The sequence below is a fragment of the Theobroma cacao genome, chromosome 5 (assembly GCF_053813885.1).
Source record: "Theobroma cacao isolate CCN51 chromosome 5, ASM5381388v1, whole genome shotgun sequence".
Classification (NCBI taxonomy): domain Eukaryota; kingdom Viridiplantae; phylum Streptophyta; class Magnoliopsida; order Malvales; family Malvaceae; genus Theobroma; species Theobroma cacao.
In genome coordinates this window covers 643,228-669,058 of record NC_142643.1, presented here as the reverse complement: position 1 = coordinate 669,058, position 25,831 = coordinate 643,228, and the positions used below count along the sequence as shown (strand labels likewise).

Sequence of the window (25,831 nt, the reverse complement as noted above, 5' to 3'; positions counted from 1 at the left end):
CTCTGCCATCCCACACTTATGGTTCATGGTTGATGGCAACGGGATTGCTTTGCTGAATCGTAAATATAGACAAGAATAGAATTTTTGGCAGAACATTTCCTGGATTTTACACTCTTTTCTTACCAAAAAATCTAAACAGGTTCAAATTTGTGGGTTCCATCCACCCTGGTGGATGCTTAGAAATATTTGGGGAAAATGATGCCAGCAAAACTCTAGTAACCTTTAAAATGTCGAGGCCACAAAGACCTTGTTGGGTTAATTTACCTTTTCACTTGGAAGGAAGAAACACAAAAACAAGAAAGGGTTATGGCAAGCATGTTTTGCTCGTAATTAATGCACTATCAATGTACAGACATTCACTCGAAAAATGAGATGAAAGAAAAGTAAATTTATTCATGACGTGTTAAGTGTTCCATGAGATGTCCGCACCCCTTCAAATAAATTTGGGTCAAAATTTTGTTGATGCAAGAGAGCATTCTTCCCATCTTGCGATGAGTAAAATAGCATACACCGTAGTAAACTGTAACAGAGTATTATATAGCCTTACACTGGACATCATTATTTTGGTTATTTTGTCTCAGTTGAATGTTTCATGCTTGTAATTTGCTACCCCGTGTTCTAGGCTTGTATTTGATTTGGTTATTAATACACCATGCTCTGAGAACTGGGATACTGCACAACTCTCTGACAATTCCATCACGTATAACAGGGTTGAACACAGGCTGTAGACCTTTGTTAAATTCAATGATCCATCTTGTTGCTTGTCCCTACCATTTCTCTGTTCTCATCGAAGTCGTCATCCCTTTTATCCAGGGTGTAGGTAGAAGGCAGGTTCTTTGCCTCCTGGTACAAATAAGGGAGATGCCAGCTAATCCACATTATCAATTAAATTAATTAAGAAACTACTCAAACATGATCAAAAGGAATCAGATGGCTACCTCCTAAAATAAGTGTGATGTTCAAGAATGGACCCTGTGCAGTATGATGCACGTTACTTGTCCACTTCTTGAGGGATAATGGCCTTGCCCAGATAAACCTGCTGCATCTCCTCTTTCCAGATCTGCAGAAGAATTAACAATGTCGAATGCTTTAATTACTCACTAGGCAGAGACCAGAAAGGAGGAAAGTAGGAAACAGGAAACAAAAGGAAGATCGGAGAAGGATAATAAAGGAAAATAATCCATGCATATACAAATTAAAGTCAGGGCCCTACAGTGTCACGAAATTCCAGCCGGATATGAGGTACATTTGTCCTGTGTATATCATTTCCATCAGGTCCTCTCTTGTAGTACTCCTTTCCGATCCAGTGAGACTGAAACAAATACCACTGATTTCAATACATCAATCATTTCAAAGAGGTGTCCACCAAAGTGGAAGGGACAGCTCACTAATCTAACCAATAATAGTAGATTGAGCCAATTTCCCTATAAAAACTCAATCCTTGTAAAGCTATTGAGTTTGTGACCAAAAAAAAAAAATTCACTTCCACACCCGCAACATTTCATGAATACATCAAGCACCAAATTAGATCAGCGCCCGTTGGAACAGAACATGTACATTCTTTGTGTACAAAGTCATTCCTTCCCCCATATTGACTATTCCAAGAGAGAGGGGCAACACCAGATTACTCCCCTCCCCAACTATCAGCATCACATGTCAAAACAGAAAAAGAGCACTTGCCTTCAGAGCATGTGAAAAACCTGACTGGTAGACTGAATTACGGGCAATCTCACATAGATCACATGAACTCAGCTTCCACACCTGCAAGTCAAGCACTTTAATTTATTTGAACCTTAAGGTAAAAGTATAAATTTTACATTCTTGCCTAGAGAGAGGGGGAGAGAATTACAGAAGCAGCTATGCTATACTCTTCCACCAAAGGCTCCTTTGTTAGGTGTATTTGAAGTGGATCATCCGTAGAAAGGGAAACATTCAGACCCCGTAGGAAAAACATTGGAAAAGGGTTCCGATGATAGTCCAAAAACAATGAATTGTTGCTCAAAGGAGACATAGCCAGGCCAATCTAATAACCAATGTGCCATGACAACAATTAGAAATTCCAAGCTTATTGATTAACTAAATATTTTTAAGTGTCTTTTGTTCTTACCTGTGCCAAATAATAAAGATACTGTAGCACAGGAGATTTCCTTAAATTGATTCCATGAGCAATATTATGAGCTGTTAGAAATGTTGCCGCCAGGTGGTCAATGTCACCAGCCTGAAAATATTATATATATGAGGGACATAAAAAAATTAAAACATTCATGAAGGTAGCATATAACTTTGATCAGTACCTCCCCAGAATGTGGCCTGAATTTTATGGTTGTCATGCCTTTGGACTCACGAAGCTGGAAAAGTCATGCCACAAAGTAAGCATTTATATACCAAAAACAAAGTGATTGCATCTAGTCCTAATTGCACTCAGTAGTCATCAATAGTGTTTAAGAAGAAAATTTAACATTAACAATAATTGGGGGAAAGGCCAATTTATGTATAGAAAGAAGCTATAAAGCCAATGCTAAGGAAAAAGTAACTAGCTCAGAAATAGAAAAATGAACAAAGAGAGGTCTTCAAATAACCATCCAGAAACAATATTTTCTAGTAAAGATAAAATCGTATCCAATTATAGAATGCATACCTTGTTTAAGGTGTAGAGGTTAGCATAGCAGTAATACACATAGTAGGAGTATGCAGGATTAAATACATTAGTCCATTGATCCGGTGTAGGCATGTGTTTTGTGGGGCGTCTTTCAGGCTTACTTTCATCATCCACCAAATCCAACCCTACAACCTGAATGGCCCACAAGATGCAGATGTCATGGTAAACAACACAAACCGAGGTGCATGTGTCCAAACAAAAACATTGCAATACACAAATAAGAAGAGTTACAAATAAAAGATAGCAAACCTGCTTCAAGAAAACATGTAAATGAGGATGTGAATCAGGATCCACAGTAACCTCAAATAAAGGAATAAAGATGTTGTCAAGAATGTTCTGAAATGACGTAACAATTCCCATCTCCTTGTAAATATTGTAAAGTCGAGGGATCTGAAGCAAAATAGAGAAAAACATCATATATTCAGGACTAAGAAATATTGTCTGGCCAACATTCAACAATTTTCTTCTGTGGAGTTCTAATCCACATAAATGGACCCTTATTTATAGGTTCACAAGATGCATCACAAAAGAAGCTAATGACTAAGTACTGAGATTTCAAAGAGATTATTTGCACCTGAATTAACCAAACAACATTCTCACTGTACAAGTCATTATTAACGATCCAACTAGCCAGTTGGTCCCACTCACTTTGCTTCCTGCCATATATTGATATTCTGTATTCAGCCATCTGCAGCAATCAAATTGAACATCAAAACAAGATAAAATCCAGAGAACCGGTTTGGTGTATTTAAAAAGAGTGAGCATCCTGATACTTACTATGAAAAGAAAATATTAACATTTTCTAATATGGTTTGGTGATTACATATAGCTCCACAAAGAATGAATTAAAACATGTCGAGTAAATTTATTCGAGAATCTTCCTCCATATAAATGGTTCTACTAAAGTGCTCCTAAGTTCTGTCTCTAAGTCTGAAAAGCCAAAACAGAATTTCTTCTGCAGGATAAAATGTATTTGTGCACAGAAAAAGTACCTGATATTTGCTTGCAGCAAGATCAGAAAACACTTGCTTTGTCAGCTCACCAAGGAATCGACCTGCACAGATAGAACAGTCTCGGTGTAATTTCATAACAACAATCACCACAAAAAAAAAACAAAAAGATGCTTTCAGAGTAATAAATCAATCAAACACAAGACACAGAATCATGTTTATAGTAAAAGAATTGGAGCACACCTCATAACATATAATTAATATATAATGATGGCCAGCTATGAAGAAGAGTTACTGATAGTTCATTCATAATAAAATTGGAAGGACTGTAGGATACTAGCATTCAGCACCATATCTAAATCTTAATACATACTTCAAACAAACACATCTCATAACAAATTAATAGAAATAAATTGCTTATTTTCAAGTTGACTTTAGCATAATACTCCCGTGTCCTTATGATCAAGGAAATATTAAGGATATACCTCTCATAACAAATTAATAGAAATAAATTGCTTATTTTCAAGTTGATTTTAGCATAATACTCCCGTGTCCTTATGATCAAGGAAATATTAAGGATATACCTTGGATAAGATTGTCTTGCTTGAGGAAAATCTCCCTGAGTCTACTTTGACCACAGGGATTATACTTAAGATTGAATTTATCAAAGCGATGAAAGGTACTCTTGTCTGCATGAACATCAAGAAGGTCCACATTTAGATCATACCTGCTCAAACAAAAGCAAGAATGAATTATAATCTAAACATTAGTCACATAATCTCCCTCCCTTTTTAAGCAGAAAATAGGTAAAAAAGAAAAAGTTATTACCCAGTTAAATCCAAGCTCTCAAAAACTTCTTTCAGGGTCAAATATGTCCCATCTCGAAATATTACAACCTGAACAAAGAAAGAATACAGTAAACACAAAACTTTTGGGCCAAAATGTTTCTTCACATGCATCATTTTCACACACTTTTCGCAATAATGAATGAGGCTATTCCTACATCAAACATGAAGTTATAATTGGTCAAACCAAACAAATGAGCTTGTTTGCAAATTCCATATTAGAGAGAGAATATCAAAAAGCATTACAATTTTCAAGGAAAGAGGGCACAACACACACATTTACATAGCACCTAAGGCCTCCTTGCAGTGAAGAATGGCCAAATCATAGAGCATAAATGCATCAACTTGGAAAGAACTTCATTTTACAAGGAGAAAATGCATACTATAGCAATTTTAGTTGTCATTAGTATAACTAAATGGGAAAAACACACCAGAGGACATCCAGAAGAATAAAAGTTACCTCATCTGGCTCCTTCCTCAACTTTGACTTTATAAACCTTAAAAGATGTTTCTGGTTCATGCAAGCTGAGTGATGAACGTGAGTATCAACTTTCCTCACATTATAAAAGTCCCGATGTGGTGCACTTTTCTGAGCTAGAAATTCTCTATCCGCATTGAGCATCAAATGAAGATTGAATTTCTGAATGATATCAAAATGAAAAAGTATTTTAATGATCAAAACTAAAAAATTACAAAATTAGCATGCACTTCACAAACAAGGAGAAGTATTTACCTGTTCTAGAAGATTTAGCCGGTGATGACATAGAGTTCTAATATTCCCTGCCGCTATAACACGAAGTATGTGATGCAAGTCAGTGAAAAAGGTTGTCGCATCAGCTACAGGAAAGAGCTCCTCTTTTGCTGAAATAAAACAGAAAAAAAAAAATGAAAATGCTTAAGCAAGAGATTAGTTCAGATCATCACAAGTAAGAAATTTTAGTATCAGGTCTCTTAAAGCTTACAGTCTTTATTTGCATAGACATGAATTACTCCATCCTGCATCTCAAAATAATGCTGCAAAAAAGATAGGCATGCCTCAGCAAGAATGAATGCAAATACAAGTAACTTGTGGCACAGAATCTAGGTTTGCAAGTATAAACTTACATCAGATTTTTCCTCAGGAGCATAAAAAAATGGCTCTGGATTAGGTTTTGGTGTACTGGGGTCTGATATAACTTCTTTCTCCCAAGGAGCAACTGGTTCCTTGAATACATATCTTTTCCGCATTTCAAGGCATTCTTGCAGAACCACATAGGCCTCAACTTCATCTGCTGATGGTACCTCTGAGTAGAAAATAAAAATAAATTAAGAAACTAGATTTGCAAACTGTACTTACAAAATCTAATATCATACCCTTAAACTAAAACAAACAAGGAAATACATACATTATTTTAGGTCAATTTTGAAGCATTCAAAAGTGACCTTTTTAATAGTTTATATCTTCTTAAAGAAAGATTAGCATGTTTTAATAAATCATACAGGAGTAAATTTTTAGGTCTACTTTGAATGTTTACCCCAATTTTTTTTTTCTTTTTTAACTTTCCCTCCTTTTCTATTACATAAATAAATTGCTAAACATTCAACATGTTGAGAATTTTATATGCGCACATGATCTAAGCATTAGGACACAAGAAAGAGTGAGAGTGGTGTATGAAGTAAGAACAAAAATTATAATGCAGAACTATTAAACACAAACTTAAGTTAGCATACAATAGACAGAACCAATACCAGTAGGGGCAATTCTAAGTCGTGCAAAAGTTTCTTGCTCTGGCTCTTTCCTTAGGATATCAGCTGCAATAGGATCAGGCTGAACGCCATGGAGGTCACCGGATACACTATGGGATCGAATCATGCTTGAAGCAGCTATTTGGATTGTCTCTCCATTGGCATTAATGTGGTCAGGCAAATTCGGGCCCTACATATGTGAGATTTAGGTATAACTCAATAGTTTGTTTAAATTTTCAAGAAACTATAAAGCAAAGCAGAAGCAAGCTCTGTAAGAGAAGGGAGTAAAGTTGACTCACGGCTTTTCCATTAGTATGCAGATAAGTAGTGTCTATCTTAGAATTGTCAGTCATATTATCTTCATCATCTGATCCTTCTATGCTCTCAAAGGCACTTGCACTAGCAACAGGGGACTTGGGAGAAGTAGGTCGGATAAGACTTGAAGATCTCTTAGCTGAAGTTGCATGGGCACCAGACTTCCCTGAAGCCAAAATAACTACTGTATCAGAAAACATATTGATAACAATATATAAAAACATAAAAGAAGACACAGAATACTAAGTGGGGGAAAAAAAGACAATCTTATTCTTTCCAAGCCCTGAAACTGGAACTTTCTCATGAGTGAAAGTTGTGTTATATATCGCAAAGAGAAGCAGCCAACAATCTTAAAAGACAAAAAGAAGCCCTCAATTTCTTTTATTTCGATTTTACAAGTGTTTAATGATCTTCGCATATCTTGATTACTTAAATATTTCAGATTCCCGCAGAGCAGCAAAATTTAAAGTCAGATTCTCTAGAAGATATGGCTGATCCTCCCCTGAAGTACTTCCGAACAAAGAGTACTGAACTCTTGCCCTAAGGTATCAAATTTTTGTTTCCATCGCTAAAGGTAATAAAAAGCAGCACTCTTTGTAGAATTAATCTGGTAATAAGTTCCATCCTCTTGTCATAAAACAAGAAACGAGAGAATTATACAAAGAAAACAAGTTTCCAAGCTGCTAATTCTGAAATGTGCAAAACTTCATTTCACAAAGTATCAATCTGCTTATATCATTGAATAACACATCAAACCTCCTGACTTCAAATCCCAAGTTTACCTTGAGGCAGCGTATGGAGCCTCGGCAACCCGGGGGGAATCCCGTCAACATGGATAGCACCGTTGCGTTTCTCTTCTCCATCAATCCCGCCGGATATCACCGTAACATCCGGCAGAGAAGCCGAGCCACGGCGGTAGTATCCGTTCCCCTTCCGGCGCGAGTGGTGTCCGCGCCGTTTCTTGGAGTGCTGCGGAGACTCTCCGTCCGAAACCTCCTCCCTCTCTCTCTCAACCGTCTTGGCGAACTCCAGCAGCTGACTCAGCGTTTTCCTGTGCATATAATACGCCGACACAGCCACCAGCGACGCTCCGACCAGAGCCGCCATCGCAATATGGACAGTGTACGTGTCCATCTAGAACTCTCCACAAAATTTTCTCCTCACTGTCCTTCCCACTCTCAAACAAAAGAAAAACAGAGAGCAGAGAGAATTGTTAATCCAAAAAACCTACTAAAACTCAACAGTCTTCGGCAAAGGAAGAAAACACAGAGAGAGAAGCTCTGTTTTATTCGGGACAGAGTCCAGCCTGCTGTCAGAATTTATAGGGTAAAAAATTTTATTGAGTGGCGGTTTGCTTGACCTTTTTGCAAGTCTAATTATTTTTAAAAGTAAAAGTTAAAGTCAAATAAACAATATGAAAAGTTTTTTTAAAAAATAATATTTTTAAATAAAATAAAAATAATTAAAAAGATTTTAGAGAAAATTGTTTTTTTTTTAAAACACATCTCATTTTAAGGTGAATTTTTTATTTTGTTTCAAAACTTTCTTCATTTATTAAAAATAATTTCAACATTATTTATTTTTATTTTTATTTTTATATAATTTAATATTAATTATAAATTTTATATTATATAAAAATATTTTTATATTTTTAAAAATTTATTTTAAATAAATAAAAAATAAAGTTAATTTTTTTATTATCAACAAAACAATTTATAATTAATAGAAGATTATTTATTAAATATCTTCTATGATAATCTTAATTAAAATTAAAATTTATATAAATTATTTTATCAAATAATTTATCTATAAAAAAGACTTTATAAATGTAAATTTAACAAATAGATTTAGTTTAATTTTAAAAATTATTATTTTTTATAAGAGCTTAATAATAACTTTTAAGTTAAAAAAAAAACCAAACCAAACAAACTCTTATTTACTTATTTTTTACTTTTCTCTCACCCTACTTTTTATAGTGGAAAAAAATTAAATGTGATTCAATGCTTTTAACCCTTTAATCTTTTTTATTAAACATGTTTAATTCGTTTAATAATTATTAAATTATTAATAATTTAAATTTATAAAATAAAAATCGATAAATGATAATCAAGATTCAAAGATGTGATAATTATTTTAAACGCATGAATTATGTTTTTCATGGATGAAAACTTTATGTGAATTAAATATTCAAAAAATCGAAAAAGCTTGTGATTTTATTAAAACTTTAACTAAATTTTAGTTAATTTTTTAATAAGCAAGTTGAATTCTTTTAAATTGATATAGGATGGTAATTAATATTTTAATCTAATTCATTATTTGATCCTTGATTTACTACAAAGTCAAATGGATTTTTATGAGTTTTAAAGGTTAAAAAATAATAAAAAAATGGGCTTACCTCTTTTATAATATTTTTCTTACAATTATTTTTAAATAATAATTGTTTAAAACACGAAAAAAGGAAAAAAATTATCAATTATTAATCATAAATACATACAATTAATTCTAATTTATCTTTATTTTATTTTTATCAATGTTGACACTAAAATTTTAATTTGTATGTATTTTATATTAAGATTTTCAATGCTTTTTAAAATAAAAAAATATAAAAAATAATTTCATAAAAAATAAAAAAATCATTTTAAAATATCTAAAAAATAAATAAAGGAGAGGGATAATAATATTAGTAAAGCTCTTACCCCAAGGCCAAAAAAAAATAATATTAAAGAGGGGTGGGGGAGGGGGGAACCTTGTCCGGTTAGAGGAAGTGGGGCCGGGCTCGAGCCCAAGGTGGGGTGGGAGGATTCGTGTAAAAGGCGGTGTGGATCGTGGGTCGCTCTCGTTATCCAAAACGAGGTGTATTTCCAGTATATGCCGAGCAGCTGCAACACACCCAAAGTAAATAAATAATAAATAAATAAATAAAAGAAGATATTGCTTCGGACCACCATTTACCATATTAAGCAAAAGAAAATTAAATAGTGTTTGATTTTCCATTATCATTTTAGGCCAATTTGAGCCTCCCAAATGGGCATATAGTTAGTAGTATGTGCGCAAATCGCGTGGGATCCCCGCTACCTAATCTATGTCTTCCACTTTATTAACCTCTTTTAACCTTATGATTTCTCACATTTTTACATGATAGAAATGTGGTTTAATTATTCCTAACTTGTTTCAAGTTTCGATATTTGTTCTGGTTCGATGTAAAGGCACAGTGCCAACTAAATAAAGATTACCAATTGAGCAAACCCAATAAACCTGAGAGCCAAGATTTACTTCTAATTTTCTTAACAATTCAATTTGTATGTAGATATAATTAAAACCGACATCTTAAAATTGGATGATTCGGGTCTTGATTTTTTTTAGCTTTATGGTGAATTTCAGATTATCAGATTCAATTAAAATTTTACTCCACCCCTTTTTCTTGCTACCTCCATTGACCCTGTTTCAGAGAAAATTAAAAAAAAAATTGTGAAAAATGACTTTCATAGAAATATGACTTAAAAAATGACCGTCTCTATAATTTTAACTGTTTTTAACTAGTTTTTTTTATGACTTGATAATAATACTCTTTAAACAATTTCAGACAAATTAAAATGGTTTCAGTTTTCTCTCTCCCGCCATCCAGATAAAAATTTTAAAATTAAATTTCGATTTCTCTCTCTACTCAAATATGTCTATTTCGCTATCCACTTCGCAGATATGACATCAAGCTCTTTCTTATTTTGTTTTTATTTTTTTGGATGGTAGATCTTGGGGTTCTTAAAAGCGATGAACAGCGATTTTGCTTTTTGCAGGTAGCGATTTGGCTCAGGAAAAAAGAACAGCTAAAACATGTTTGATGGGTTTTATGGTGGTTCACGGTTTTGTTGTGTTTAGGATTGGGATGATTGTTAAGTATGTTTGCTAGGGATTTTGATTTTTTTTATGAGATTTTGAGTTGAAATTATTTAGGGAATATTTTGTAAAGAGGGTATATTTTATTTTTGTATAGGGGGAGTGAGCAAGACTTCCCGATGGGGATATATTTTCTCATGTGTTTTAGGTTATTGAGTTTGTTAGTTTATTCATAGAACCCAAAAATTGAGTTTACTGGTTTTTAGGTATTGCGTGACTTAATTACCGTGTGATTAGTTTTTAGTCATTACGTGATTGGTTTTAGGCATTACGTGACTAGTTTTTATACATTGCATGACTGATCTTTAAGCAATGCCTAAGTCACACAATACCTTACGAACTAGTCACGCAATGCTTTACTAACAAGTCACGCAATGCCTATTAACTAGTCATGTAATGTCTTATCAAAAACTAGTCATGTAATATCTTATCAAAAACTAATCATGCAATACCCAAAGTTAGTCACGCAATACCTTATCAAAAACTAGTCATGTAATATCTTATCAAAAACTAATCATGCAATACCTAAAATTAGTCACGCAACGCCTTATCAAAAACTAGTCACGCAATGCCCAAAGTTAATCACGCAATGCCTATTAACTAGTCATGCAATGTCTTATCAGAAACTAGTCACGCAATGCCTTATCAAAAACTAGTCACGCAATGCCCAAAGTTAATCACGCAATGTCTATTAACTAGTCATGCAATGTCTTATCAGAAACTAGTCACGCAATGCCTTATCAAAAACTAGTCACATAATTTTCAAAAATCACCAAAACTACTGAATTCCATTTAATAAGATCAACAACTTCAAACGATACACTATATTCCATTTAACAACATAATTAACAAATATGAATGCTCAAAATGTTCGAAAATTTTTCTTCATATATCAAAAATCACTCTAAAATGTTTAAAAATACTCAAAACGCTCACAAATTTTCTTTGTGTATCAAAAACTACTCCAAAATGCTCAAAATGCTTAAACTTTTTTCTTTCTGGTAAGAAATACTTCAGAGATGAATAGTCTGGTGAGAAAAGCTCAAAAAATATGAGTCAGTTTGAAGCGCAAACCTAAACATACTTGACCCGTTAATAGGTTTCGGGTTGAGGTGCTGAGCCTAACGAATGAGTCGGTTTTATTAAGGATAATTTTGTCCAATTTTTTTTCTCTTGACTAAAAACAGATAAAATTATAGAGAAAATTACTCTTAAAACCATTTTATACTTCAGGTCCATTTATAAAAAGCACTCAAAATTCAAACATTGTTAATGGTTAAAATATCACAAATCAATTCCTAGATGCAAACAACATCAAAGAAAAGGAACAAAATGTTGTTGTTGTTTCACTCTTGTGTTAGTGCTCATCAAAATTCATAAATTTGGTTCAATTCCCCCAAGTGTTGGGCAAGGAAAATAGGGTGGGGGTTTGATAGTAATGTACTATTAGCTTAGTAGTTTAGGGAATTTAACAAAAATTTATTCATTCATTGGCCTGCCCAGCTCACCAGGTCAGTGAATAACAGTAGCTTGATTGGAAGGACTCCCTCTAGGGAAAGAAACAACAAAATTCAGTGTTACTCAAATGCATCAATTCACCACTGTTGTCACGTGATATCATGCACATTTTTTCAACATATTGTCGAGTGATATTACACCATTGTGATCTTACATTCAAGTTTAATCTCTTTGTTTTTTTCAATCAACATATCAATCAAACTTTTTGTCTCTTATAAGTTTATCCATATCGAAAATTCTTTTATTCGTGAAGTTTTTTCATTAATTATCAATTGATTTTAATCTCTCATTAATTTTAAATTTTAGGATAAAAACAAACTCAAATTTTCAAGTAATATAGTTCAAAATCTAACTATTTCATCTCAATTCGTAACTTCTTTGACTGTGTGGGTCTCCAATTGACCATGAAATCGACCAGCCAAAACCCAAGTTAGACCAGATGAACCCATTAACTTGGCTTGAGCCATGAGATAAGGTTAACTATTATAAATAGGAATTGATGATGATTGACTCTCGTGGCTAAGATAGCAAAGTTCAAATTGTAATCTTTAACATGAAGACAAAACACCAGAAAGGATGCCCGATTTCAAGGAGATAAGCTGCATAGCCACATAGGGATGCTGGCAGAAGAGATCAGAACATGCGTGGATAGTTGATACTGTGCTTTGTAGTGAAGAACGTGGATCTTTTCTTTATATATTCTACTTACCTATCTCGATGCAACACTAGGGTAGGTTGAAATTTTGTAAGCATTAACACTTTAACACTACCAGTTTATCGAATTCGTGCACGGAAAAGTGAAGAGAATCTCGCATGCTTGGATTAGAAGTCGATGCCAAAGATAAAAAAATATGAGCTAAAAGTGCTTTTCCTAAAGAATTTCGTCTTTAGAGTCCTTTATGGTCTGTCCTTATTCAATGTTGCCGTTGAATTTTGTCATTATATTTTTATTTAACCAAACAAAGAATTTCACCCTTAGAGTTCTTTAGGGTCTGTCCTTTTTTAGCTTTACTATTGAGTTTTGTCATCATACTTTTATGCAACCAAATAAGCGTGTGTCGTTTTCACCACCGTAGTTGCTTTAGTGGAATATGTCGCTGTTGAATTTTGTCATTATACTTTTATTCAACCGGATAAACATGTGTCGTGTTCACCGCTGTAGTTGCTCCAGTGCAATATGCAACATGGAACTTGCGTAGGGTATATTACAGATTGATTTGAACCGTAAGCCAGCAACCAGGTAGAATATGCTTGCGTTCTGCCCTTTATCAGTTGCTTTCCATGTTTGACAAAAGGAAAATATCAGTTGGATTTGAACCGTATAAACCCCATGTTTTCCCCTAGAAGGTTTACATGGAAAAGTAAAGGAGTGCGAATACAAGATGATGATGACATGAGTTGAACCTGGAATAGAATTATTGAAACCGACACGTTTCCGATAAAATACAAATTTGTCAAATTTCAAAATTTTCTATATAATGTGGACAAAAGATCAAATATAATTTATCAACTTTTACTGTAATTGATGGTGTCTTACCTGATTAGATGGTTTTGTCAAAAGAATTTTTTCTAAGTCTATTGGTACTGAATACTCTAACTATTGATTCGGGCAATGCTATTTTTTGAACTATTAATCATGTTGTTGTTCATCAAAAGATGAAACATATATTGGAGATCGTCTCTTTCTGCAATTTTTGTTTGCAGACAGCCCTCTTGGTGTATTTGTTTCTTTTCACCAAGGCTTGATAGACAGTTTTTCTAATTGATTTACAATTTCTATATCCCCTCTGGTTGTATTGGAATAAAGATGAAAAAGTGAGCAAGAGGTTTCCTGTCTCCTATCCCTATGCTTGAAGCCAAATGGCAACAACCCCCGCCATGATGGTGCTTTTGGCTCTTATACATAATTAAATAAACTGAACAAACACCAGCTAGCTTTCGTAAGCCTGTGAAGTTGTGATTGACCAGGAAAAGAAAATACAATACATGTGTGCATTCCATTTGGACTTTGCAACAATAATGATTCTGGTGAGTGGTGACCCATCATTGTAGCTTAGAAATGGACACGGTCCATGTGAGCCAAAGGAGTCCATGCCACAATGTCCCAGAACAATCTCTATCTCTCTCTGATCTCTGCATGTATAGAATACGTGTATGTTGTCATACATATAATATGTATGTTTATACGTATATATATTTGATGTATACATATCAACACATAGATTTGACAGATCAATAATGATTCATGTACGTGAGGTCGCCACCAACCATTATGTCACGTGAAAAATTTGTTTTAATATCGAATTATTTCGATTGATAGATCTTGTGTCGAAGAATATATATATAAGTAGGGACATTTATCTAAAACATGCAAGCAGACAACTTATGAGATATATACTAATATACTTAATTTTGTTACATATCTTAATCACAATCATTCTGACGTAAACGAATTTATAAACAAACAAGAGCGTAAAGATATGGACTTAATTATAATCAAAACATTTTTCTCCTATTCCTGAAAATGATTAGCTAGCACAAAGAGATGCTCCTTCGTTACAGCTGGATTGACTGAAATGGATCATACAGCCGGGGACCATTTGCAGAAACAAACGAAACAAGGATTTGGAACAATGACGTTTGTTGCAAATAAGTTACCCTTGCAACTACTATATGTTGATTTTACAGCAATGAGGGGGTGATGTGGTATTCCACTTTCCATGTCAGGTTGGAGTTTTTACAGATATACTTTGCTGTTTGCCTTCTTTGTTTTTACTCGGAAAGGATTAGCAGAAGTCGACAACAAACCTTAATTTTGTTATTGTTTTAGGTAGATTTATAGTAATTGATGCTGATACACCTTCTTGTGACACTGGTTATCCATTCTTATTCCATTAGGGTGCATGACAGATGTTGCAAGAAAGTTATGGTTTTGAGGCAATTGGAAGCTTAGAGGAAATCTTTGAGATTTCTCAGGTTCATATTTCCCATGTCTTAACATGTAATTTCTGTATAATTGTATGTTTAAAGCCCGCACAAAACATGTGCAGGCTGAATAAAAAAAATATTTAATAAACTTTGATCAGCATACCAGGATATTTTTCCATGGTACAACTATTTAGGGTGCTAAATCTGATCTTGGGTTGTCAAATATATAATCATGTTAAAATCATGTTAATCATCTAAAAAGAAGGATGTCTTCAAAGGAAAACGTGTGTATTAAAATACGATTGGATATATATCAAATGCTTGCTTCCCTTGAGATAATCTGGAAATTGAAAACAAGAGAGTAATTATTTGAAAAACTCCTCTTTCTTAGGCTGAAATTAGTTGATTGATGATGATTTTTTTTAATTTAATTTCTCCTTTGGCCTGCATTTGTGAAATCAAATCAAATTGATTAATATCACATTATTTAACATGATATATTATGTTAATTTTATAATCAAGCTATTTCATTGACTAGGGATAGTATCCTGGGAGAAATTAAATTATTAAGAAACCTATAAGAGAATGGACTCGAGAAGAAATTAAGTTATTGAGAAACTTAAATGAAAATGGACTCGTACATAATTGACCACCCATTTAAATAAATATTTATAAAAGTGAAAGAGATCAAGTTAAAATTAATGCAATTAATATTGACTACAATTCTACCTCCTAAATCCAACTGTTATTAGTATCATTTTTTAAGGGGATAATAAAATAAATTTAAAGCTATATATCTATCCAAAAAGGAGTTAGAGTTACTGACTAGTTCTATGATTGCAGTAATAACTTAACTAGAGCATCAAGGAACAAATAACAGTGATCTGCAATTTTGCTAACAGTGTGTTTTCCTCCTCGTTACCAGGCATGTTTTCTTTGTTTTGATTCAATTTACTTCCATTAGATTTTTTTATGCCAATTTAATTTTGTAGAATATAAGCAAGCTAATGCAGGATTAATATTAAACAAATCCAATTCTATATGTACAATTTTTCTCAGGTCAATTGAGATAAAAATGAAGCACGATGAAGAAGAAAATCCTCCTCGGATTTATCTAGCAGCTTACATCATCATGATCGGAGCTCCCAAATTCTTTGGTTTGATGTGGTTCAGCTTATCATTGTTTAAAATGGAGTTGAAGCTTCCGGAAGAGAACCACGCTCAAACCCCATTGGTATTGGCCATTATCTTATATTATGGCTTTGCCTTCGGTTTTCTTATGCCCTCGATCATTGTGTATGGCGCGGGTTCACTGTCATTGTTCTTTAACTACTTGTGGCATGGAAGTGACAAAGCAGAGTGCAAAGAAACTGGAAGATTTCCAGTTTGTTTTACTGCTGCAGCATCCATCTTGTGTTATATCTTGGTTCCAGCATCCTGGAGGCTGCTTAAAAACTTCATTGGAAATCTTGTGAAGCATCCAGATGCTAATGGAGCCCTGGCGACTGCCCTTGTCTTGCCTTTTCTTCTTGGATTCTGTATCATTCAGATGTTGCTAAGCATTCCTCCAAATTCAGATATTGAGAAGAAATCCTCAGAGATTGTAAAGAGTTCTCCAAATTCAGATATTGATAACATTCAACCCAAATCCTGAGAGAGTAAAGTCGAGCTTTATTCAAACCTCTTATAGGAAATACTTGTTTGAATTATTCATATGTTTTCTTTTTATAATTCCTTTACGAGACGAAAATTCTAAATAATATTTACTGAGATTAAGTCGTTGTAAGGTCTAATGGATTGTTGACGATGACCTCATCGAGGATCATTTTGTTCTATTCGCTGTAGGGGGGGTGGGAACTGGGGAAGAATAGGATCTTCAATTCATGCATCTTGTGCTCGTGTCCATCACGACAAAATCTGAATATGAGGATATGAAGTGAAGAATTTTGTTGATGAACGGTGCCAAAATCTGCCCAAATTTTTCTCGCGAAGAAAAATTACCGTAATATTCTTTTCTTTTTCCAGGTTTCTGTCAGGTTGACAACAGCATCAATGGAGGCAAAACGCCTCTGTTGTTGATGGGTGGAGTCAGGAATCACATTCCTTTCCAACTGCGAGAATATTTTATATTTGAGAGCTTGAAGTTGGAAAAGGAATTCACAAAAGAAAACAAAAAGCTGATGGGGATAGAGGAAATTTTAATCAGAGTGGATTCAAGTGGGAGCATCTTTGCTTGAACTCTAAAAGGCTTGATTCTGGGCCAATCATCATCAGGCCTGGAAGATTTAGGTTTCCGTCTCGAGTCAACACAAAAGCGAATCAATTTAATATTCAGAGACGTTGATTTGGATTAGCTTAGTAAATTTTCGGATTAAACTTCGGGTTTCATTACCAGAAATTAAACAAAAGATTGATAATAATCAATGATATCTTGCTAAGAATCTCCAACAGCAACTTAGAATTTTATTTTATTGCAAATACTTTAATCATAAAATCCAATTGCTCTAATTGAAAGATTTCAAATCTAAAAGGGAGAGTTAGTGGGACACAAACACCTTTGTGCACTAATTGTTTTTTATATGTTCCAAAAGGATGCACCATTACGTAATTAAAGATTAGTTGATTATTGTATAGTTTAGGTCGATTCAGATAAATTAATTCGAAAGATGCACCATTATGTAATTAAAGACTAGTTGTTAACATAATTGTATAGTTTAGGTCCATTCAGATAAGTTAATTCAAGTGGATTCAAGTTGAGTTGGATCAGATTCAGATGAGTTTCTCAACTTCCAACTCAATTAATTCCATAGAAGTGATTTAAATTTTTTTTCTTTTTGGTCAAAATAAGGGTGAAAAACATTTTATCTCTTTAGTGAATTGGGCCCAATGGGCCCGGAACTTGTGGTTTGGACTCAACTACAATTGGCACTGAACCTGCCCAATTACCTTTCTCTAAGCCTTTGGGCTAATCTGGGTTATGAATAGAATGGGCTTGTAGGCCTTTCAACGGTTCCTCAATACCAATCCCAGCCCAATATCCTGGGGAGCAGCTGAGTTGATAGTTGCATGGCAGTGACACTAGAGGCTAGAGCAGTCACTTCCTAAGCTCCCATGGAAGACTACGGACAAGGTTCGAGTTTGGAAATTAGAAAAAGGAATTAAAGTAAAAATTGCTATTGTATTATATTTTAATTTATTATATTGTTAATTTTGTTAAATTTTAAATTTAAATAACAAAAAATCAACGAAACTTATGATTTGTATTAACAAAATATTTTATGGAAATTGAAAATAACATCCAGGAAGATTGGGACACATACTGGAAGACTGCATCACGTTATTGGAGAAAACTTGGTGTACGCAAGTCCGTCCTTGCTCAATGGAGGAAAATAGGGTGGCTCACACAATAGCACAACATGCAAAATATACATAAGAAGGAATACTGCTATGGAAAGAAAGCATGCAATTGCCTTCTTGTAGGGGCCGTGTCGCGAGTCAAGGTCAAGACTCATTGTAATATCCTGTCTTGGTAAATGGGGGCAATATAGGTGTATATTAGGATGAGTACTCTTTTTTTCTTTTGAATTAAATTTATTATTATACTTTTAAATTTCAATAAAGTTAAAATATAATAAAAAATTTAATATTCAATAAGAGCTAAATTTGTCCTAAATCAATTCGGAATTTCATTTTTAATTTTTTCTACATAATTCCTTTAACGACATATTTCTTAGTAAATATTTAAATTCTTGGAATTTAAAACTCACTTAAGCTTTTAGTGCTGAAACAGCTAAATGGATTTGTGAGGGTGCTATCCACATAACGCAAGTATTATCACGGGAATATATATTCAATAACTGAGAGATTACGATATATAATACCATAAATATTAGTCTTAATCATCTAACTGAATATTAAAAAAACAGCGAAATACATTTTAACTAAACTAATTAAAACTACATTTGCCAAATAAAATGGACTTAAACAAAATTAGGAAAATGTTTCCAAAAGTCCTTAATTAACAGAAAATTAAATTATTCTTCACTGTAATTCTTCTTTCTTGTGAGTAAGTCTCACCGCGACGGGTTTGCACTTCACCAACAAACATAAAGTATTTTCATATTTCTACATCAACTGTAGAGATCAATTATATAAATTAAAAAATCTTCAAACAAGAAATATGTTAACCCCAAATAGTCAACCTGGAGATGAAGAAATAAAAGTTTTAGTTTGTGGTGTAACTAAAACTTTTATTTCTTCATCTTTAAGTCGACTATTTAAAGTTGGCATATTTTTTTTTTGAAGATTTTTTAATTTATTTAATTGATCTCTACAGTTCATGTAAGAGTACGAAAAATCTTTGCGTTTGTGGTGAAATGAAAGTCCGTTGTGATGAAACTTATCCACAAAGAAATGGTAGATAATGGAAGATTCAGATTTTTATGATACTCTTGAAATGCTAGTTGAACCATGCTTATTACAATAAGAGCACCAGATAAGACAAATTGTAACACTAGTCTAAGGTACATTGAGAACATATCTCACCACGGAGGCTGAGCTTTCACTCTATAGCAGCAGGACTAATAGTATTGATGAACATCCATCTCCAACGAAAAGACATGATATCAATAGCAAAGCCAGCAGCTTCAATAATCGGCATAATTAAGCTACCAAGAATGGACCTATGCTTCCGCATCCAAAGCCCAATAAAAACTGCAATCCCCTTTATCTGTAAAGCAATTATTGTAAAAAAAAATATTAGGAATTTTAAAGAAAAAAAAATTAAAAAGTATAGAAAAGTATCAAACAAATTTAAATAGCTTACCCAAGAAAAACATAGACCACATTGAATCAAACACGTTGCCAAACAACCTAAAACAGGACCTAAAGCTTTGCTGAAGTTAGGAAGTCCTCCGGAAAAAGGCTATTGCAGCTGCAGTAAAAGTAACCATTAAATCAGTCCATAAACAAGTCTGAACGAAGAGAAAGTTACATATATGAAGGGAAAGAGAAAGAAATTAAAAGAAAATTAAAGCTTAGGAAAATACCCTGTTTTAGTTCAAAAATGGTCTGCTTCCTCCCCCAACTTCTTTTTATAGGGAAAGTATTTGTAATGGAGTGGAGAGGATGGTGCAGCAGTTTTTGTTGTCGTCACTTTGGTCTGGCTAAGGAGAGCACCAATGGGTGGACTCTGATTTTGGATCCGGTCAATTTTCACCATTTTAACTCTTCTCTCTGTGAGGGAGAAAGAGTTTAGGATTTTGGTTGAGGATTCTCTTTTAATTTTAGCTCTGTTGAGACCTGCTTTAGCTCTGTGGAGAAGATTTTGGTTGAGGATTCTCTTTTAATTTTAGCTCTGTTGAGACCTGCTTTAGCTCTGTGGAGAAGATTTTGGGTGAGGATTCTCTTTTAATTTTACCTCTGTTGAGACCTGCTTTAGTTCTGTGGAGAAGATTTTTACTGCATTTTGTTTGATTTAGCTCTGAAGAAGAAGAAAGGGGAGATGATTTTGGATGGTTTTGGTAACTTCGTTTAAAGCCGAAGACAGAGAGAGAGCACGCTAAAGATGGAGGTTTCTCAGCACAATAAAGAGAGCACGACAAAGTTTAAATTCAGCCATTGATAAAAACAAATATTAAAACTTGAAAACTGAGTAAACCGGTTTGAACCAATAAAAAATTTAAATGAAAAAAAAAAGAAAGAAAATTGGACAATTAAAATTTTTTTTTTTATGCATTGTAATTAATTTTCTGCCGATGGTGGATTTCTGAACCCTAATATTAGAATATTAGGAAGTTGATTGATAGAAGAAGGTACATGAGCTTTATACAAAGTCAAAACCAGCAGAACTCCATTAGAGATTATAGAAGAGCCATCAGCACGTGATTGATACAATGCAAAACAAGATTTCCTATCACATATGTTTAATTTTCATTTATATAATAATATTAATTTTAATGTATATAAATTAATATAAAATATTATATATGCTCAACTGAATTTTATATATTATTAATGTAAATATATCAGAATTAACGTAAAATATCATATATGTTTAATTTAAATTTATATATTATTAATTTAAATGTATAAGAATTAACATAAAATATCAAATATGTGTAATTTTAAATTTATATATTATTAATGTAAATGTATAAAAATTAACTTTAAATATCATATATATGTAATTTAAATTTATATATTATTAAAATAAATATTTTTTTTTCATGTTAAGGAGGGTATTGCTTCATGCCAAAGCTTAAACTCGAGCTTATCATGCTATACTATACTACAAGTGGAGAAAATCAGCCAGCCAACCTTCCACCGTTCAACTTTGCTCTTTGATCACACACCATTCAATTGAAATAAAACGGTGCGCATCCTTACCATTAATTATCCTTATCCTAGCCAAATAATTGCAACAGATCCTCACACCTTTGTATGCCGTCGTTTACTAGGAGTTCAATTTCCTCATTTGCTTCTCTAAACGCATGCCTTGCTTTACATTGGAGCATTAAATTGAATTCTTCAATTGATTTGTTTGAAGTAATTAATTCTTAACATAAATTTATAAGAATTGATATAAAGTATCACACGTACTTAATTCAAATTTATATATTATTAAAATAAATATATAAAAATTAACATTAAATATCACATATGCTTCTCTTTGAAAGGTAAAATATCAATTATACTTAATTTCAATTTATATATTATTAATGTAAATGTATAAAAATTAGCATAAAATATCAGTTATACTTAATTTCAATTTTCTGCAGCTAGCCGATATGTGGATCGCTTTTCAGGAAGCTGACATTACACAGTAATGAGTTACAGCAAATGCAGCATTCGAAATGAGTTTCATAGTGTAAAATAAATGTATAAAAATTAGCATAAAATATCTCATACGCTTAATTTCAATTTATATATTATTAACATAAAGGCACAAGAATTAGCATAAACTATCGCAGATGCTTAATTTGAATTTAGCTATTATCAAAGTAAATGTATAAAAAAATATATCACATACACTTAATTTGAAGTTATATAACATTAACATAAATATAGAAATCAAGAAAAATATCACGTACACTTAATTTCACTTTATATATTATTAACATAAATGTATAAAAATTAAGGTAAAATATCACATATGCTTAACTCAAATTTATATATTATTAACATAAATGTATAAAAATGAATGTAAAGTATTACATCTACTTAATTGGACTTTATATATTATTAACCTAAATGTATAAGAATTAACATAAAATGTCATGTATACTCAATTTGAATTTATATATTATTAACGTAAATGTATAAGAATTAACATAGAATATCACATATGTTAATTTGAATTTGTATATTATTAGCCTAAATAAGAATTAATATAAACTATCACATATGCTTAATTTAAATCTATAAATTATTAACATAAATGTATAAGGATTAAAGTTAAATATCATATATATACGTAATTTAAATTTATATATTATTAATGTAAATGTATAGCAATTAATGTTAACTATTGCATATGCCTAATACGAATTTATACATTATTAACGTAAATGTATAAGAATTCACTTTAAATATCACATATGTTTAATTCAAATTTATAAATTATTAACGTAAATGTATAAAAATTAATGTTAAATATCACATATGCTTAATTTGAATTTATAAATTATTAACTTAAATGTATAAGAATTAACAAAAAATCACATATCCAGCTTTGGGGATTACTGGAAAAAGATAGTATATGTGTGCTTGTTGAATTTCGTCTTTAGAGTCTCTCTTAATTTAAAGTTGCTGTTGAATTTTGTCATTAAATGAGCTGAAAGTGCTCTTTCCAAAGAGTTCCACCTTTAGAGTTCTTTACAGTCTGTCCTTATTTAGCGTTACTATTGAATTTTGTCATTATATTATTCAGAAATTTAAATGAGAATGAACTTGAGAAGAAATTAAGTTATTGAGAAACTTAAATGAGAAAGGACTCGTCCATAATTAACCACCCATTTAGATAAATATTTATAAAAGTGGAAAAGATCAAGTTAAAATTAATGTAATTAATATTGACTACAATTCTACCTCTTAAATCCAACTGTTATTAGTATCATTTTTTAAGGGGATAATAAAATAAATTTAAAGCTATATATCTATCTAAAAAGGAGTTAAGAGTTACTGACTAGTTCTATGATTGCAGTAATAACTTAACTAGAGCATCAAGGATCAAATAACAGTGATCTGCAATTTTGCTAACAGTGTGTTTTCCTCCTCGTTACCAGGCATGTTTTCCTTGTTTTGATTCAATTTATTTCCATTAGATTTTTTTTATGCCAATTTAATTTTGTAGAATATAAGCAAGCTAATGCAGGATTAATATTAAACAAATCCAATTCTATATGTACAATTTTTCTCTGGTCAATTGAGATAAAAATGAAGCATGATGAAGAAGAAAATCCTCCTTGGATTTATGTAGCAGCTTACATCATCGCAGCTTACAAATTCTTTGGTTTGATGTGGTTCAGCTTATCATTGTTTAAAATGGAGTTGAAGCGTCCGGAAGAGAACCTCTCTCAAACTCCATTGGTATTGGCCATTATCTTATATTATGGCTTTGCCTTTTTTTTTCTTATGCCCTCGATCATTGTGTATGGCGCGGGTTCACTGTCATTTTTTCTTTAACTACCTGTGGCATGGAAGTGAGTTCAATGGTAGTGACAAAGCAGAGTGCAAAGAAACTGGAAGATTTCCAGTTTGTTTTACTGCTGCAGCATCCATCTTGTGTTATATCTTGGTTCCAATATCCTGGAGGCTCCTTAAAAACTTCATTGGAAATCTTGTGAAGCATCCAGATCCTAATGGAGCCCTGGCGACTGTCCTTGTCTTGCCTTTTCTTTTTGGATTCTGTGTGATATTGCTAAAGCATTCCTCCGAATTCAGATATCGAGAAGAAATTCTTGAAGATTGTAAAGAGTTCTCCAAATTCAGATATTGACAACATTCAACCCAAATCCTGAAAGAATAAAGTCGAGCAGGAAATATTTGTTTGAATTATTCATATGTTTTCTTTTTGTAATTCCTTTACTAGTACGGTATCCATTGCATGCCACAAGGATACGAAAATTCTAAGAGGATCATTTTGTTCTATTCGCTATAGGGAGGGTGGGAACTGGGGAAGAATGGGATCTTCAATTCATGCATCTTATACTCGTGTCCATCACGACAAAATCTGAATATGAGGATATTAAGTGAAGAATTTTGTTGATGAATGGTGCCAACATCTGCCCAAAGTTTTCTCGCGAAGGAAAATTCCCATAGTATGCTTTTCTTTTTCCAGGTTTATGTCAGGTTGACAACAGCATCAATGGAGGCAAAAGGCCCCTGTTGTTATCGGGTGGAATCACATTCCTTTTCAACTACGAGAATATTTTATATTTGAGGGCTTGAAGTTGGAAAAGGAAATGACAAAAGAAAACAAGAAGCGGATGGGGATAGAGGGAATTTTAATAACAGTGGATTCAAGTGGGAGCATCTTTGCTTGAACTCTAAAGGCTTGATTTTGGGCCAATCATCATCAGGCCTGGAAGATTTAGGTTTCTGTCTCGAGTCTACACAAAAGCGAATCAATTTAATGTTCAGAGACGTTCATTTGGATTAGGTAAATTTTCGGATTAAACTTCGGCTTCCATTACCAGTAATTAAACTAAAGATTGATAATAATCAATGATATCTTTCTAAGAATCTCCAACAGCAACTTAAAAGTTTATTTTATTGCAATACTTTAATCATAAAATCCGATTTCAACAAATCTACAAAGGAGAGTTAGTGGGACATAAAAAAATTATTTTTTTAGCATAAAACAATGAAAACCACCTGAGATTAGTCTTAATACCATAAATATTAGTCTTAATATGAAATACATTTTTTAAAATGGCAAGATAATTCATTAATAACAAAGCACAACAGCAAATACCATAAATATTAGTCTTAATAAGAAATACATTTTTTTTAAAGCAAGATTACATAGCTGGACAAAGGGTGACATGCAGCCATCAACGGAAAACAGTCCTTGAAAACTAAACTAACTTCCCTGAAAGCTAAACTAACTAAAACTCCGAATAAACTCCTGAAAACTAAACTAACTAAAATTCAGAATAAAATGGACTAAATTAACAAAATTAGGAATATATTCCTACGAGTCCATACTTAACATAAAATTAAACCATATAGAAAGTATTAAACTTGTGGAAGTCACAAATCAAGGCTTCAATCTCCAGGGGTTCATTATTTGGGACTGGCATGTTCCTTGATTGAAGATCTTGTAATTTGTATATTTGATCTCTACAATTGAGGTAGGAATTGCAAAACCTATGATTGTTAGTAAAGTGAAAGGCTGCCTCGGTAACACTTACCAATAAAGAATGGTAGACAGAGGAAGATTGAAATTTTTGGGATCACCTTGAAGTTTCACTTGAATCCCACCTATTACCATAAGCACTAAACATAACACAAATTGGATAATTTGTGTTATGTTTAGCCCTTATGATACTAGCTGTTGGTTTCACTTTTTGTTGTCGTTACTGTGTTCTGGCAGAAGAGAGCACCAATGGGTGGCTGATCTCGAAAGATATGGTGCTGCCTTTGATTTTGGATCTGATCAAGTTTAACCATTTTAGCTCTTCGTTCTGTGAAGAGGAAAGAATTTAGGATTTTGGTGTTTTGGCTGAGGATTCTATTTTGATTTTGCTCTGTTTTAATTCTGTGGAGAAGATTTTTGCTGCATTTTGTCTGATTTAGCTATGAAGAAGAAGAAAGGGAAGACGATTTTGGTAACTTTGTTTAAGGCAAAGCTGAAGAGAGAGAGAGCACGATGAAGATGGAGGTTTCTCAGCGCGATAAAGAGAGCACGACGAAGTTTAAATTCAGCCACCGATGAAAACAAAAATTAAAACTTGTAAACTGAGTAAACCGGTTTGAACCAAAAAAAAAAATTA

General features: G+C 32.8%; 1 protein-coding gene and 1 long non-coding RNA gene across 2 annotated transcripts; both read right to left on the bottom strand.

Moving 5' to 3' along the window:
* Nucleotides 1–368: 368 nt before the first annotated feature.
* Nucleotides 369–7,794, bottom strand: FAC1 (AMP deaminase, putative / myoadenylate deaminase). Its single transcript, XM_007026594.3, has 20 exons — nt 7,277–7,794; nt 6,479–6,660; nt 6,183–6,369; nt 5,559–5,737; nt 5,417–5,468; nt 5,188–5,315; nt 4,915–5,094; nt 4,438–4,505; nt 4,194–4,336; nt 3,652–3,713; nt 3,234–3,347; nt 2,909–3,049; nt 2,639–2,791; nt 2,295–2,348; nt 2,108–2,218; nt 1,850–2,023; nt 1,681–1,761; nt 1,214–1,312; nt 939–1,060; nt 369–843 (listed from the first exon to the last, which is right to left on the bottom strand). The coding sequence occupies exons 1-19, from the start codon at nt 7,626–7,628 to the stop codon at nt 992–994; spliced, it is 2,529 nt and encodes an 842-aa protein (XP_007026656.3). The 5' UTR covers nt 7,629–7,794; the 3' UTR covers nt 369–843; nt 939–991.
* Nucleotides 7,795–19,125: 11,331 nt separating this feature from the next.
* Nucleotides 19,126–20,419, bottom strand: LOC18597515 (uncharacterized). The gene is made up of 3 exons (XR_016026460.1): nt 19,883–20,419; nt 19,660–19,767; nt 19,126–19,563 (listed from the first exon to the last, which is right to left on the bottom strand). It is a non-coding gene; the product is annotated as an uncharacterized LOC18597515 (long non-coding RNA).
* Between the last annotated feature and the right edge of the window lie 5,412 nt (nt 20,420–25,831).